This window comes from Sinohyriopsis cumingii, chromosome 16 (assembly GCF_028554795.1).
Source record: "Sinohyriopsis cumingii isolate HCF-2022 chromosome 16, ASM2855479v2, whole genome shotgun sequence".
Classification (NCBI taxonomy): Eukaryota; Metazoa; Mollusca; class Bivalvia; order Unionida; family Unionidae; genus Sinohyriopsis; species Sinohyriopsis cumingii.
Window position 1 is genome coordinate 56,650,319 of NC_142976.1, and position 16,668 is coordinate 56,666,986.

At 35.7% G+C, this 16,668-nt stretch overlaps 1 protein-coding gene across 3 annotated transcripts in view; it reads right to left on the bottom strand.

The window, feature by feature from the left end:
- Positions 1–9,166: 9,166 nt before the first annotated feature.
- Positions 9,167–16,668, bottom strand: part of LOC149780469 (uncharacterized) — a 71,011-nt gene continuing 63,509 nt past the window's right edge. For all 3 annotated transcript variants that reach the window (XM_089937420.1, XM_089937422.1, XM_089937421.1), the window contains 4 exons: positions 14,365–14,499; positions 13,233–13,464; positions 11,067–11,372; positions 9,167–10,517 (listed from right to left, as the gene is read on the bottom strand). In XM_089937420.1, coding sequence (XP_089793546.1) covers positions 10,420–10,517; positions 11,067–11,372; positions 13,233–13,464; positions 14,365–14,499 — 771 coding nt within the window. In that variant the 3' untranslated portion in view covers positions 9,167–10,419. The remainder of the gene's footprint in view (positions 10,518–11,066; positions 11,373–13,232; positions 13,465–14,364; positions 14,500–16,668) is intronic.

Consider the following 16,668-nt stretch of genomic DNA (forward strand, 5'->3'; position numbering starts at 1 on the left):
AAGCGAATTTATTGTCGTTTATATTAAGTATTTAAATTCTTTAATTTTGAACCTACTATGTCTGGTTGGATTTAAGAATTTCCATGTATATAGTACTGTGGCTGAGATGCTGACTGGCTTTCGGACTAATTTCTTTAAAGCTGATATCGGATGTAGTCAAGGTGATCTGCTGTCGCCTTTTATTTTTATCCTATGGGCCGAAATATCGCGAGTTTATTCTATTTGCTGACTACACGTCACTAATATTAGATTGTACTATTATACATACCTCTTCGTGAAACTTCTAATAACTCAGAGAGAAGTATCAAGATTTAAAGAGATTTTAGATAAACAAATGAGATATGGTTTGGGTCAGAAAGGTTATAACGAGAGATTATGCAAGCATCTAATTTGTAATGCTGCGATGGTCCTTTTAGGCAAAACCTTTTCGGTTAATCTGAATAAAACAGTCAAGTGCAAATATGACAAGAAAAATACGAAATAACATATCTAATTAAATGGTGGTGAGAAAAGGAAAATATTTATATGAATCCGGTGAACATTTCTCACAGACTTGATAAATATATTCAATATTCCATTTTTGAAAGGATGTTTTAAAATTATGGAGCAAAGTTTGCACGCATGTAAAGCACAGACACCAAAGTTTGAAATAATTTGTTTAATGATGCTGTAACAATTCAGTTCACAAGTTTACATCGGATCCAGATTAGAAGGGAAAAAGCATAACGTTGAACATAACGCATGAGTGTGGATTCAGGTCAGTGTTTTTTTCTTCTAAATTTACATTGATTAAAAAACAACATATCGTCTTCAATGAGGGTTATATAAACTGACCTTATACTACAAATAATTTTCCTCCTGTCAATATAAGGGACACACGTTGACGAGACTCTCGTTGCTTTACTCTGGTACCATTTATCAGTACGAAGTGCTAAGGTCTTGATCAGTATTTTATGACACGTGCAAGCAAACGGGACCCAAACTACCAATGCATAGAATGATTCCTATCTCAAATTATAAACACTCATACGTGAGAATGTCACAAGAAACCTCAGTCTTCACACTGGTCATTTGCGAAACCAATCAATGCTACCTTAAAGTTGTGTAAATGCAGTTCAGTACCTAAAAATCTGGTAATTACTCAGATTAAGAAATATCTTCCAAAGATAATCAGATAAATAATCATTAAAATATATAAAAACAACAGACGCATGCATAAATACAAATAACACATCCCTTTTATTACCAAAATATTTTTGATAAATTTGTGCCCAGTCTTGTATCAATTACGTTATGAAAAAGAAATAAGATCTATACACGATTTGATAGATGGGAACGGGCAACTATTGTCTTATGATACGTTTTCAATGAAATATAATTTTACACCTATTTGTCTAAGGTATAATAGACTCAAGTAATCAAGGAAATCGTACGTATCCTTAAACCTTCTTGCCAAGAAAGAAATCTTGCAATATCCAATAATTCCAATATTATTGTCCAGCAATGAAAAAATTGTGAAGCTTGATTTCAAACAATATACTGGTAAAAGAACGTTATACATCCCATATAGTTCATTTTAAATGAGAAAATTGGTTGAATATTGGTGCTGCTGCTGCATAAGCTTCGATCCATGAAAGAATTTTCCTTCGACTAAGATCAGATGGTTCCTGTCTCGCGTAGTGAACATAATAAACTTCAAATTAATTTATACTTAAATTCAAGTTGACTACCACCTTTTCATGCGAACCCTCAACAAAGAAGACAATAAAACCATAAAAACACCTTGTTGTATATTGTTATTAAAGTAACGAGTTTTGGCGGAACCTTAGCAGATTTATGAAAGAGAAGAAAAACACACATAGATGTCGGAGATGATATCATGCTTGGTTTTAATATGACTAAGTAAAGTGATCTTTTTCTCAGTTGAAATTGAAGACCCACACCCCAATAATAGTTGCAGAGTTGTTGGCATAGAATTCAAATTTACAGATATGCAAAATGTATATATTTTTTGTGTATATATGCCGACCCTTATGTATGGCATAGATTGTTACAAAGCGCAAATTGAGTTGATACAAAATCTGTATGATAGTACTCATAGCTGGGGGACGTGTAATTTACTGGTGATTTCAATGCAGTAGCTGAACCAGACACTTTCAGAGATTACAAAGATGGGGTATTTCATGAGTCTAATCGGGTAAATTCCTTTTGATATTTTTTAACTTGTATACAAAATTTACAGAGTAAAGTTCTTGTTAATGGGGAATTTTCGGATTGGTTCTCAATTGGCCAAGGAGTGAGACAAGGAGGTGTTTTGTCAACCTTGATGTACACAATATTTATAAATGACTTGCTGCTACAGTTAGAAAATAGTGGCTTTGGAGCAAAGATTGGATCCTTAGCTGTGGGAAATCCAACACTAGTTGATGACATTTAACTTTTGGCTTTATATCCTAGCAATCTACAAAAGCTGTTAGATATAGCATAATACTACAGTAATAAGTGGCGATTCGAGCTCAGTGTCACAAAGTCATACATTATCATTTTCGGTCCCCAACACAAGAATTATGTCAATATGAAATGGTATCTTGGCCCGTCATGTTTGCCGGTTACTGATTCGGCAACTCACCTGGGTCACCGGATTAACTCAAAGCTGACGTCGCATGATAATCGATGCATACAAGAAAGGTATTGTTTGGTATTGGCATTAAACCGAATGGTTTAAATGCTTTGGTTACTGCAAATGTAATCAAAAAGGTAATTTTTCCTTCAATGTTTTATGGCAGTGAATTATGGTGTAACATTTCAAAAAGTGACCTGTCTTCATTGGATAAAACTCTGAGGTATTTTGCCAAACATTTACAACACATACAAGATCAGACATCGCCATGGGAATCATAGATGGACATCAGCGCAGTCCGAAATTGATAGAAGAAAATTGATGTTTTTACACAGATTGTGTTTGATGTCTAATAACGTACATACTAAACATGTGTTTAACGTCGCGTTATTTCACTTCATTTTGAGCGGATGCATGTCACGCTACGGGTTACTTTCGAATTTATATTATACGTCAAAGAAGTTTGACTTGCTCGGGTATCTAACTGATTGTTTGCATCATTCCGAAATTCCAGATAAACAAAATTGGAAAGAAATTGTAAAGTCAAAACTTGCTGGTCTTGAAAATAGCCTCTGGAGAGTTCGTATGTCTAATCATGCAGATTTTGATAGTTTCTCTTCGAGACACGAATACTTACGACCTGCCTCAGTGTGGCATTCGGCTAAAACCAGACAATACACTAAGGTATATACATATGTATCTAAACTATAGGCTGCTGTTCCTCAAACACAGCTCGATATGTGTATTAGCTGTGGGAATGTTTATACAAACTTGATACTTCATTGTTGTGTTACTTGTCCTTATATGTCGAATTTCAGAAACTCTTTCTGGGATTTTCTTACTGGTAAATTTCCACTGATCCTGCACATTACGTTATTTAATGCAGAAGATGAGCTGCTACTACAATATATTCTAGGTAAAAGGTTACCAGCAGGTGTAATCGACAAAGAAAACTCCAAGCTAATCGTCCTGTATGCAGCATACTTTGTCATGCAGTGTGCAGCTATCATCTGCAAATAAGGTACTGAAACTTACAACTTATGCAGTTGAGGAACACTTTGTTGAATGATATAGTGTAAGAATTTGTATTCTAATATTAATTTGTTTGTGTATTTTTTAAAAAAAAACTTATTCATTGATTGTATTCAGAAGATTTATTCTTATATCATGTAATCTTCTATGGAAGGAAAAAAAGATGACGTATATTGTTATTAAAGTAACGAGTTTTGGCGGAACCTTAGCAGGTTTATGAAAGAGAATAAGAAGAAAAAATAGATGTCGGAGATGACATCATGTTTGGTTTTAATATGACAGAACAAAGTGATCTTTTTCTCAGTTGAAATTGATGACCCACACCCCAAATTCTGTAGATAAACAAATCGTAAAACTGAAATTTTTTAACTCAATAACTGAAAGATAAACTTTTAGTAATATTGATGGCAACTGCTATCATTTTTTTTCCTACAGCAATATCTACTCTTTATTTGAAACTATGTCAAATTTTAAATTTATAGTGTAAAGATAGTATACAGTGCGTATTCCCTCTTTTTAATTCTTATTCCAATTTTATTGTTCCTATTCGCTGATGATAAAGAATGGGCCCAATGCGCCTTTGTACATGTCGTATCGGTCGGAGCGGCAAATAACCTCAAGCATTTCCGTCATTTTTAGGTATGGGAAATATAACTCTGTTGTACCTGCCGTTGTAGCTACGTTCAACCAGCCTCTCGAAGGGCTCAATATTTCTGTGACATCTATTAATATATCTGTATAAAATTAACGACTCAGCAGCAAAATCCTGGGTATATAATGTCAATTGAAATTGAGTTATAAAAGTTTATTCGAATCTGGTGAAATGCTTAATTTGATCGCCAATACCGATTAAAGGCACTAAGTTCAAACATTATAGATTCGACACCACAAAGACATAACTCGCCGTCTCAACATTTATCGAGATATACTTTACGTTATCATTATAGCAAAATTCTACTGCAATATTAAAAGGATATCATTAAATATCACACCAGAGATTTTCAAAAAAGGTATAATACTGTGAACACACACGAGACACACAGAGGTGAATTGACTCATTGCTACATAGCCGAAGGCAACTGGCCATACTGGATAGTGTCGTGTCAACAACCGCTCCAGTGCCATCTAGCGCTCCCATTGGACAATACTTGGTCCAACTCTGTTCCTGATCCACATAAATGACATTTCCAAGAACGTGCATGCAGCTGTATATCTCTTCGCAAATGACTCATTGCATACTAAGAAATCAACAATTACAGCGATCACCTGATTCGACTGGAAGCTCTCGACGTGTCGGTTGAATGGAATCACACATGGCAGATGGAGTTTAACATCAAGAAATGTGCTATCATACAGGTCTTAGAAAAGCAACAATCCAGGTAGGAGTTTGTCTACACCTTGAAGACAAAGTTCTCCATTCTGTGGTGCTGACTGAGTGATAACTAATAGTGCAAATTACATATTAACAGATGGCAGTGATCCGTAACGGAGCGCTTTAGACCACTCGGCCACTCGGGGCCCCAACAACATCTGGAGCCCTGAGCACGAAACGCATGTTAAACCGGTTGCACACATCCAGAAGAAAGGAACGCAGTCCATTTTTATATTAAAAAGGTCATGCAACACGTACCATCGTAACAGTGTTTTCCACCGTACTTAACACATTGTAATGGCAATCGTTAAAACAATGAATACGTGACCCTATTTTATAAAGTCATCAATATTTCAGTCGGAGTACCATGTATATACCACCCTAACCCACCATTAGTATGATGTAAAAGATACAGTCACTCACAGAAGTGTATCATACATCAGTGTAGGGTCAACGTTTATCAACATTCATTACTTTTTCCTTTGACACTTGCACACCGGAGCCAACCTCCAGAAAGTGCAGTGACAGATCCCAGTCTGGACACCTTAAAATCTACCATCCAGTACATACCATTAAAATAAAATCCATATTGAAAATATGTGTAGAGGATTGTAAGCTGATGACAAATAGTGGCAAACAAATCTCAGACAAGATTAAAGTCAGAGGACGTGAACTGGAAACAATGAGCCAGTTCAAATATCTTGGTTCCATAATCACCGAAGAGGGATCAAGAGCAGGAATTTTGTCAAGAGCAGCACAAACAATGGCAGCTATGTCAAAGCTAAGACCCATCTGGAGAGACAAGAATATCTGTCTGAAAACTAAAATCAGACTATTGTAAGCTCTAGTCATCTCAGTCTTTTTGTACTCATGTAAGGCATGGACCCTGACAGCAGAATTACAACGAAGAATCCAGTCACTTGAAATGAGATGCTACAGAACCATCCTTGGCATCTCTTACATGGACAACATCACAAATGAAGAAGTGCGTAACACCATCAGGCGCGAAGTAGGCCAATATGATGACCTCCTCACCACCATCAAAAAGAGAAAGCTGAAATGGTATGGCCATGTCACTATAGCCAACAGTCTATCCACAACAGTCCTGCAGGGCAGCGTCCAGGGTGGCAGAAGGAGAGGTAGGCGGAGAAAAAAGTGGACTGACAACATCATAGAATGGACCAGGAAAAGTTTTGCGGAGACACAAGCATGGGCACATGATCGAGACAATTGGAGGGAACTGGTCAGATGTTCAGCAACACAGTGCCTCGACGACCACACTAGATCATGAGACTAATGATGATGATGATGATGATGTAGAGGATTATATTGATACTGAATGGCCTTGTGTTTACTTTTGAATGCATTTGGTGTACATTTGAAGCCATTATGCTCACGTTGAAAGGCTTTTATCTTTGAAGGCATTCGGTTTACGTTGAAAAGCATTAGGTTTACCTTGAAAGACAATGGCTTTACCTTTGAAGGCATTCGGTTTACGTTGAAAGACAATGACTTTACCTTTGAAGGCATTCGGTTTACGTTGAAAGGCATTAGGTTTACCTTGAAAGACAATGGCTTTACCTTTGAAGGCATTCGGTTTACGTTGAAAGGCATTAGGTTTACCTTGAAAGATAATGGCTTTACCTTTGAAGGCATTCGGTTTACGTTGAAAGGCATTAGGTTTACCTTGAAAGACAATGGCTTTACCTTTGAAGGCATTCGGTTTACGTTGAAAGGCATTAGGTTTACGCTGAAAGGCACCTTTCAAGGCATTATATTTACGTTGAAAGGCATTTTAGGTGTACGCTGAAAGGCATTTACTTTACCTTTGAAAGGATTAGGTTTACTTTTGAAGATCATTTAGAAAAAGATGAGATTGTATTTTATACTAACATTCTAACAGTTTTCTGTCGGCATTAAAATATTTTAAAAATTGGGGGAAAATACTCAGATAAGGCATTTAAGAAATGATACATTATTGTATATATTTCATGCGCGGTAATTTATTGTAGCGACCCACCAAGTTGGAAACGGTATTTTCCCAGAGTCCCCGGAAATGCATCAATCCGCTAAAACTGCTGGAAAGCGTGTAAAACATGTAGGTGAAGGACCTAAAGTCGAGTAACTTCACTTGTTAATGTATATATTTAATTTTCATTTTGTTCATCTACATGAAATTATCGCTTATTTTACAAGTCTCGTTTGTTTTTATCTCGGTGGTGCCACGCGATGTTTAGTATCAATGAAAGTGGTTTGAAAAGAAAGAAGAAAAAAAACACAAAACTTTGCACGGGACTACTTTTGAGGTTATAAATTCGGTGGAATATCGAAACTAATTTCAGCTCCTAAAAGGTTAACACATATTTTTTCTTCTATCAGTTTTTTGACCAGCAGTTATTGTGTTGGATGTCAGTCACTTTCAAATAATCTTGACTACAGTTGGTACTAAATGCTTCGGCACACTTAATTTCTCATGGCAGTCATATGTCCGAAAATGACCCTTCATCGTAAGGAGCAAATTTCTTTCGGTTCCCCGTACATGCTGCGTTTTATAGTTCAAACAATACACATCATAGGTCACATTTCGAATATATATTCTTCATGATTCCCTAATCTAATTTTCCTAACTTCCTTGATTTTGTAACCTCTTTCTCGTAGTCCTTTGCACAGAAACGAACAAGTGTCATGAAAACCTTGTTCGTTGTTGCAAATACGTGGGAACCTCAGTATCTGGGATTTAACAAAGCTTGTAAACTTATGCTGTAGATAAAATATATTATTTAGATAGATATTTGGTGGTGACAGGAAATGGATGTTTATCGGCATCTCTTGAAAGGTGAGAGCATAAAACGGTCATAATATGAAGAGCATGTGTTTTATTATGACAGTAGTAGACATACATTTCTTCTGTCATGCTACAAAGAAAAAGTATTGCATCGACAACATTATTTTACAAACAGAACTCCGTGTATAATTATGAAAATATTAACAATAATCAAATTAATGCAGAATAATTGGGTAAAGAGGTGCAATTTTGAAACAAGCCTCTAATCTTTCAGTGAAATTTGCAAGTTAAAGGGGTAAATACCTGCAACTATGTTTGTTTATACTCCTTAACGAATTTCGTTTAACTAGCAAATAAAGTAATTGAAACCACGTTGGTTATATATATATATATATATATATATATATATATATATATATATATATATATATATATATATATATATATATATATATATATATATATATATATATATATGTTGATGCCACGTATTTGTTCCCAGCAATGCCTCATTCCTTTTCTTTCCTGGTTTGGGGAACTCCAAGCTGTACAGAAGCCCGGTCGCAGAACACTTCTCCTTTCCTGGCCACACTTTCAGTGATATAATACTTATTACAATTGCTCACAACCCCAAATGGAGTTCCCAAACCAGGAAAGAAAATTAATCTTACTGGATACGCCGCCTTAGAACATTGAAACCAAGCGGTTTAAACCAAGAAGACTAAAAAAAGGACAACCGTGCACAAATAAAATTATCTTGTGCAGCCGATACATTTTCTTTTAAATAATTCAATATAATTGCTTAATAGCCGAAGACTAATATAACAATGAAATATCCGGGATATAATTTCCGCTTACATAAATTTACATAAAATAACAGATGTCGTTATGGCTCATCAATTTCTATGTCAATACAAATATTTTTTTCACCATCAGCAACAAGCTGAATTAAACCAGCTGAAACATAATAAAGCTTAAAGGTTTAATTCCTGTAGAAACATCCATGTAAAGTTTCGCAAACATAACCGTTTTTCTGTTTTATTTGTTTGTCTTGTCTATGTTTTGTATTTGCCTTTGAAAAAGACTCCTTAGAGTCGAAAGTGCTCAGGCTAGTTAGATACTAGTTTCGCGCACTGTTCGTTGTCAGTTTATTGCATTTATTTTAATCAATCCCTGACACACGTGATCCCTTGCTGGATCCAGTGCACGTTAAAGGATTGGTATTCGCCATACGGTTTTTTTGTATTCTTTATAGATATATATATAAAGTTTTTGTTTTTTTATAATTGGGATTACCAGTGAGGAAAATCTGGGAAACTCTTTTAAATTTATATTTAAAAATACAGTGGAAAGTACGAAACGGAACAGGAACCTTTATTATCAAATACATTCAACAAAGACATGTCTTACAAATTGAATCCTGGCATTATACGAGTTTCAAAATAAACGTCACAAAAGAAATATTCCCAAGCTGAATAAGGTATGGCATGCAAATTGATACAGTTGACATAAATAATTATCACATTTAAGTCTAACATGAATATCCGGGACGATGCGTTTAGAATCGGTTTATTAAACGGCATCGTTTCGGCTATTTATATCCAGTGTTCACATTTATAAATTTCGGTAAACGTTGCAGCTTTGGGAAAAAGAGGGGGATTGAATTGTTCAAAAGTTCTAGTCTTTTTCTTTTTCAAAATAATGAACTGTGTGAATCAAATTTTCAGTCTATAATTAATGAGCTGAGTGACTCATAGTTTCAATCATTAATAACTAAAATAATTGACTCATATTTTCAATCATATATTAAATCAATAATAAATGAGCTGATTGACTCAAATTTTCAATCAATAATTAACGTATTGAGTGACAAATTTTTTCAACCAATAATAAATGAGTTGAGTGAGTCATAATTTTAGTCAATAAACATCCCAAATACCCTATATATAGGATGAAGAATTTGAAATAAAACCGGAATAACATTTTGATTTGAAATATATATATATATATATATATATATATATATATATATATATATATATATATATATATATATATATATATATATATATTCACTCTAACATGCAACGCGGTACCTTTAAGAGGTGCATCAACAACGAGCTGCTGTTGTAGTCAACTAGTGCGAATGCAAATCAACAGACAAAACCACGGTTGTTTATATATATAAAAAACATATGCTAATACAAAATTATGCAAGGTACATCGCACGCTGAGAGTGCACCTAGATAATGCTAATGAACAATGTGCGCTTGTACATACACACAACAACGATATAAAGTCATAACTGGTAGAAAGTTGATTGTAGAAACACAGAGATATAGTTTACATATTTAAAATTGTTCCAGATTCAGATCATTGGTAGGGGATAATGCCATCATTGTCTTTCTTTTCTTCTATTTTTTTTTTCTTTCTTCTTCTACGAATATACATAAAATTGGGAGAAAAGAGAACTCTTTCAATTTGCTATAGCTCAAATTGCAATAGGATACAACTTTTCTTCTATAAATAAGTCTTCTGAGATCTTTTGACATTTTAGTCACTCTCAAGTCATTTTCAAGATACTGCAAAATGTAGACGAGTAGCGCCCCCTTATACGCTTGTGCCATGAATTCTTCTTACTGTGATGGAGACGGTTGTCGCAGATGATAGGCGGTCTTGAACATTTTGCTTGGCATGTACAAATCTCTCTGTACGAAAAATTAGAAACTTTATTAATTGAAGAAGACGAAAATTATCTATCAAGAAACAATGTAGCCAGTTCGAAAATAGATTTCATTTTCATGCTTTTAAGAAATAGAACTGACTTCCATGACAGGATTCAAGATAAATAAATAAATAAATAAATTCTTTTAAATACATGTAGTAATATTATATTGGTATTTAAAAGAAGAAAGAAAAAAATTATTGTGCAAAATGCTTGATAAGAACACTTTCCCATCTGATATTGCGAAAAAAATAACGTTTTCAACAAGCATTTAAATACGATACAATGCTTGTGCAATTAAAAATGTGTTTATTCCAAAAACACAATTTGTATTTCCTCCAAATACAAAGATCGAGTACACCGTACTGAAACGCAGTTGTGTCTACCTTTCTTGCTATAAGGTTTCTGTTTCAGCAGTTTTGCTATTTTCTTGTCCCATATTTTCAAAACACTTTTGGAACTCTCATCGAGATCTAATTTTGAGGTTAATGATTACTTGCCTTGACAAAAAAATATAGTTCTGGTTACTTACTGTCACGGTATACGTTATTCACGTATCTTTGATCAGGGAAGATACTAACACACAAGATGCCATTGGCTCTTATCCAACCTTTCCGGATGTGTCGGGCGCAGCGAACGTTCGGAGAAGTCCTGTTGGCTTTCTTGTATGGATCCATCTCGCTCGGTGAGTACCCCACAACGGCCACATATGGAAGACCATAATTATCCCGCATAACCTGTCTAGCCGGGTTCGCAAATTCATTCAAAAACAATCCTGGGAACTGAGCAGGTTCTTGAATACTCGGGTACTCAGTTATGAGGAAGGTCACAGACTGGCCTGAAACCAAAAATGTTAATTCACAATTAATTAAAAAGAGGTTCGGTCTCAATATTTGCATAAGAAGGTTTGGGATAAATTTAAGTCGTTAACATATACTCATCGCGTTTATTACGAACTAAATTCATCATAAGCCGATGTTCGGCGTTTTTATCTTCAAATTAAAATGGTCAGATCACTCCGAAAAGCTGAGATGTCCATACAGACATACACAAACCAGTACATATATTAAATTATAGTTCGAAAATATGGCTTCTTTCGGAACTGCATCACACGTTAGTTTTTCATTACGTCATACACAACTATTAAATCCGTCACCTTGAAAGAATAAATAAGTACTCTGCCGTTTGAAACGCGTGCTGCACCACGAAAGAGGCTAGGTTTCAGGGAACAGATATGAGGCGCCGTAGCGGACAAAAGCTGGTCCAATCAGAACGTTGCCGTTGAAATTTTAATGTCATATTTTCAGTAGTCCAATTTCACGCGCTGTATAAAAAAAAAATTGTCCTTAAAGTTCTATTTTCTGGGTCGAGATTTTAGATCGTATCTGTTGAATTAAACAGTAGAGGTTGAACGTTATATTGTATATGTCGAGGTTTAATATTGTGTCGTTTGAATTGCACGGTGGTCGTTGAAATTTCAATGTCATACGTCGAGAATTCCTAATTTACGTATTGGTTCAAATAGTTTGTGTTGAAAGTTCCATTCATATGTTGAGTATTTTGATTTCATCTGCTGAATTACACAGTGCTGGTTAAAAATTCGAAATCCAATGATGATTTTGTAGATATTATCTTCTCAATTACACGACGATTGTTGAAATTTTAATGTCATATGTCGAGAGTTTCCTTTTAACATGTTGAATCACATTGATTGTGATGAACATTCCATTTCGTATGTTGAGTTTTTATATTCTATCTGTTGAATTACACAGCGGTAGTTGGACATTTTATTTTGCTTGTCAGAATTGTTATTTTTATATAGTGAAATGATGTGTTGTGTTAAAAGTAACATTACACAATGTCCCCTTTAACAATTCAAAATAATATCGAGTATTACGATAAATCATTCGTGTATTCAAGTACGAGGCGCCATTACATTTCATGCATTTACAGTCTGAAAGTTACCAGTCACAGGTTGAGAATTACTTCGCGCTCGTGAATGGACTGCGTTATTTTTAAACAAATAGGCTGTTTCTCGTTGCTGTGAAATTCAACAGATGAAATCTAAATACTCGCCATATGAAATTGAACATCCATCACAAACAGTTACATACAACGTGTGAATTAGGGATTCTCGACATATAATATTATAATTTCAACCACTGCTGTGTAATTCAAAATATACACTGTAAAACGTCGACATAGGAAATAGAACTTTAAACCACCACTGTATAATTCAACATATAAAATCTAAAATCTCGATCTAGAAAATGGAATTTTTAGGACATGCAATTTGATCCAACAAGTGATATTAGATTTCTCGACATAAGACATCGAAATTTCAACTACAACTTTCTCATTGGACTAGCTTTTGTCCGCTACGGCGCCTCATAAACAGAGATCTTGGCATTCATTCGTAAACATAAATTTGAACAGTTATGTGTCAAAAATATTGCATTCTTCAGTTCATCCCTTTCCCTTTGAATCGGTGTCCCACAGTTCATTTTCTCTGCTCTTGTTCACTTGACGTAAATGGAGCGCAAATGAACTCTGCAAGAGAACGTCTGCTGCAAACAAGCCAGAAGAAAGGCAGAAACACCACAAAAAGGCTTAAAGACGTCACATACTGGATTAAGTATGAATATTTTTGTTTAAATTCGAAACAGGAAATATCCAGAATTGTAGACAAATTATTTACCTGACCTTAAGCTGGGGTCAAACTTGCCGTACTCCATGTGGGCAGGGTTCATAGGGATGGCGATACATTCGTATCCATAAGGTTCCGGAAAGCTTGGCTGTCGGATACGGTGATCCATCTCTAGCCATTCCTTAGCGTCAAAGTAGCTAGCAAACCACATCACCACCACGGCAAAGTTCGTCTTCCGCTGGTTGGGGGAAATCCAGCTGTCACCACCCTCCATCACGATCACCTGCAGAGACAAAAACTTGAATGACCAGCTTTGAAGGTTTACCCTTGTTATTATGGCGCTTCAGGGGAATATTGTGATAATCTCCATCCGTCCATCCATCTCTCTGTCAGTTTCCAAAATCTCCTCCCAAACAGGTGGGTGGAAATGCATAAAAGTTTCTTGTTATGATGCCCATGTGGTAGCCATCCGCCCATCTGCGGGAAGGGGTCCCTGCGAGGTCTTCAAAACGTATACAAATTTAAATTCCAATGACATTTTTAAATATTGGGTGACCACACTTTATATATGCAGCCATATTAACAAGACGCATCCGATATGTATGACAGATTATGTATTATAACTCACTGGTCACCTTCTAGGAGTGGGTGAGTACAGGGTTGGGGGCTGGAAGTGGGATTGGAATATGAATAAACTCATTAACCCCTGGCGCCACGTTACAAAAGTAGGTGCTTATTCTCAAAGATTTTCATGCGCCGTTTCACTTCTAGAAATAATCACGCGCGAGTTTCTTCGCAAACAGGAGTAATTTTTTCATAGATTTTGACTTTTATTTTACAAAACACTTTACCCAGAATTTATTTCTCTCCCATATTTAAGCTCTGTGATATAAGAAAAATTACCATAGAAGTTAAGAATGTATTAGTATTCATTATCAATTATACAGTAAGATGTTACAGAATCTTAAAATAATAAGCGACTCTAAAGACCAAATATATTTCAAAGTTGTCCTTTGGTGCCCAAATCTCACTTTACTAAAACATGTACACGTGTTCAGTCGGAACAATACAGCTCTTTTCGAAAAGAACCGAATCTAATCGTCTTTAAAATCGTTTATGAAAGAAAACTTGCAGCATGCGACAGAAAAGATCAATGATATTGCAATCTATGTAGTGCCCTTACCTCCCTGGCATCTGCGATCCCTACACAGAAACCGCCATGTTTCCCCTGGGTTGAAGAGCTGACCTGAAGGGCGTGAATAAACGTATCCAGTCCACGATTGTCAAAACGTATAAATAGCAGCCATCCCTTGCTGTTCTGTAATAACATAGGGTACAATATGCATACCAAGTACATTCTGGGAATTTCATATTTTAATTATGTGTGTATGCGTGTGTGCCTGTGTGTATATGTGTGTTATTATGTTTCAATACTGTTAAGTCGACTATTCTTTAATGAAAGAACTGCACTAGTAGGAATAAATTTTTTTAAGTGCTTTGAAACAAGAAAGTGCCGAAGCTAGATTGCCCGATTTTTATGAGATATTTTATTATTACAATCTCACTATACTTTCAGAGACGAAGCCACTAAACTGATGGCATTGTCTTACAGTTTCTGTAATTAATTGCTCAAGAAGTACAAACAGTCAAGTGAACTTCTGTACATGTAAATAGTAAAAATGTAATCAGAAGTCTACATTGCATTAAAGTATTTTTGCACGTGGACCAATGTGACCTTGTTGAAAGGTCATCGTATATCAACATGCTAAAAGCAGAATGGGTGTAGCTTTAAAAAGACTTCAAACTGAAAAGTTTTTGGGGAAAATAAAGGAATAGAAACAAGAGGAATGCCTGTACGAGGAATTATAGAATTTAATCGCAATGAGCTACGAAACAAGCTCCCTGCAAGCACTTTCAGCGTCTCCTGGATCTTCAAATACCAATCTTGGACCCTTTGTGTTCCAAGACTGTGCATCTTTTGGACCCGCATTAACTAGCCCTGGACCCTCACTGTTCTGCACAGTTGTATGGCACATTTTTGCTATAATTTTTTTTTAATTCTTTGGAAAAACTAAAATCCTAGTTGTCAAGATAGATAGTTGCATATATTAAACATAAATAAAGAATTATCATAATAAAAGTGAAGGTAAAAATGAGAATGAAACCAAAGTAGAGTATTAATTATAATCCATAATAATATCTACTATTTTTAATTATTTTCATGTCGTGTAATGACTTTGCACTTACCAATAGACTCCCTTTTATCGCATCCTAGCAGGGCACCCAATTTCTGGTGAGTGAGAGTCCAGGACTTCCAATATTAAAGGCATACAGAGAGCTCTATATCAGAGATAGTCTCTGAAGCAGTCACAGATGCATTGGAATAAAATCATAGGGAAAATATTATTAACCACCAGCATACATACATAGGTTCCTATGGGGGGGGGGGTGCTGCTTAGCAAAACTATTATAATTTTCTAACTTAAATCAGTGGGGGGGGGGGGTGGAATTGGATGTGGTTCAAATTGAGTCTGTCGCTGCCCCACCCCGGGTAAAAATTGATTGATGCCCAGTACATCTTTACTACATATTCATCCCTATTTGCATCTCATGAGTAAATCTGAGTTCATTTTCTACACTTAACATATGCCAAAAATTCAACATCACTTAAAATTGAGCGTGCGTCAATTATAGGTAACTTTTATCTGATTTACCGGATTGTTATCATTCTGTAACATGTCGTAGGGGAAGCTGACTTGTTTTTGTTTTCTTTTCTTTCTTTTTTACACAGGTACCTTTTTCAGTCATTTCAGCATCACTTGGATTTAGAGAAAATCCCACTTTCAACAAGCCCCTTACAACTTTGAGTCAAACATCTGAGAAGTTAAGGGACAAAGAATGTCACATTTTTGTGAGTTTTCGTTTGGCAAGGCAATGTTATACTTGTTTCATGTCACTAGTATTTTCAAGGTGAAGCTTTATTCATTCATTATAAGCCAAAGAGAAGACGCCTGCAGAGAGTTCTATAATTATGTAATTACTTCCCCCCCCCCCAAAAAAAAAAAATGTTTCCCACTTCTATTTGGAATAAGTATGGTAAGTTTCTCGGCCGATTACCACCAATGTTCACACAATACATGGGGGCCCCGAGATGCCGAGTGGTCTAAAGCGCTCGCCGTTACTGATCACTGCCATCTCACCACTGCGTGAGTTCGAGTCTCAGGCTCGGCTAACGTGTGTACGTGAAAAAGCCTGCCAGTAGCTTCTCGTGGGTCGGTGGTTCTTCCCGGGGTCTTCCAGGGTTCTTCCTCCACCAATTATACTGGCCGCCATGTATAGCCTATCTTGTGCTGAAAAATGGCGTTAAACCCTACAACAACCACAACAACAACAACGCACAATACATGCAATTTCATCTATTTATAATGTAGGTAATGTCGAGACAGCAGCCGATTGGTCGAAATTTAATTTGGTCATGACCTAGACA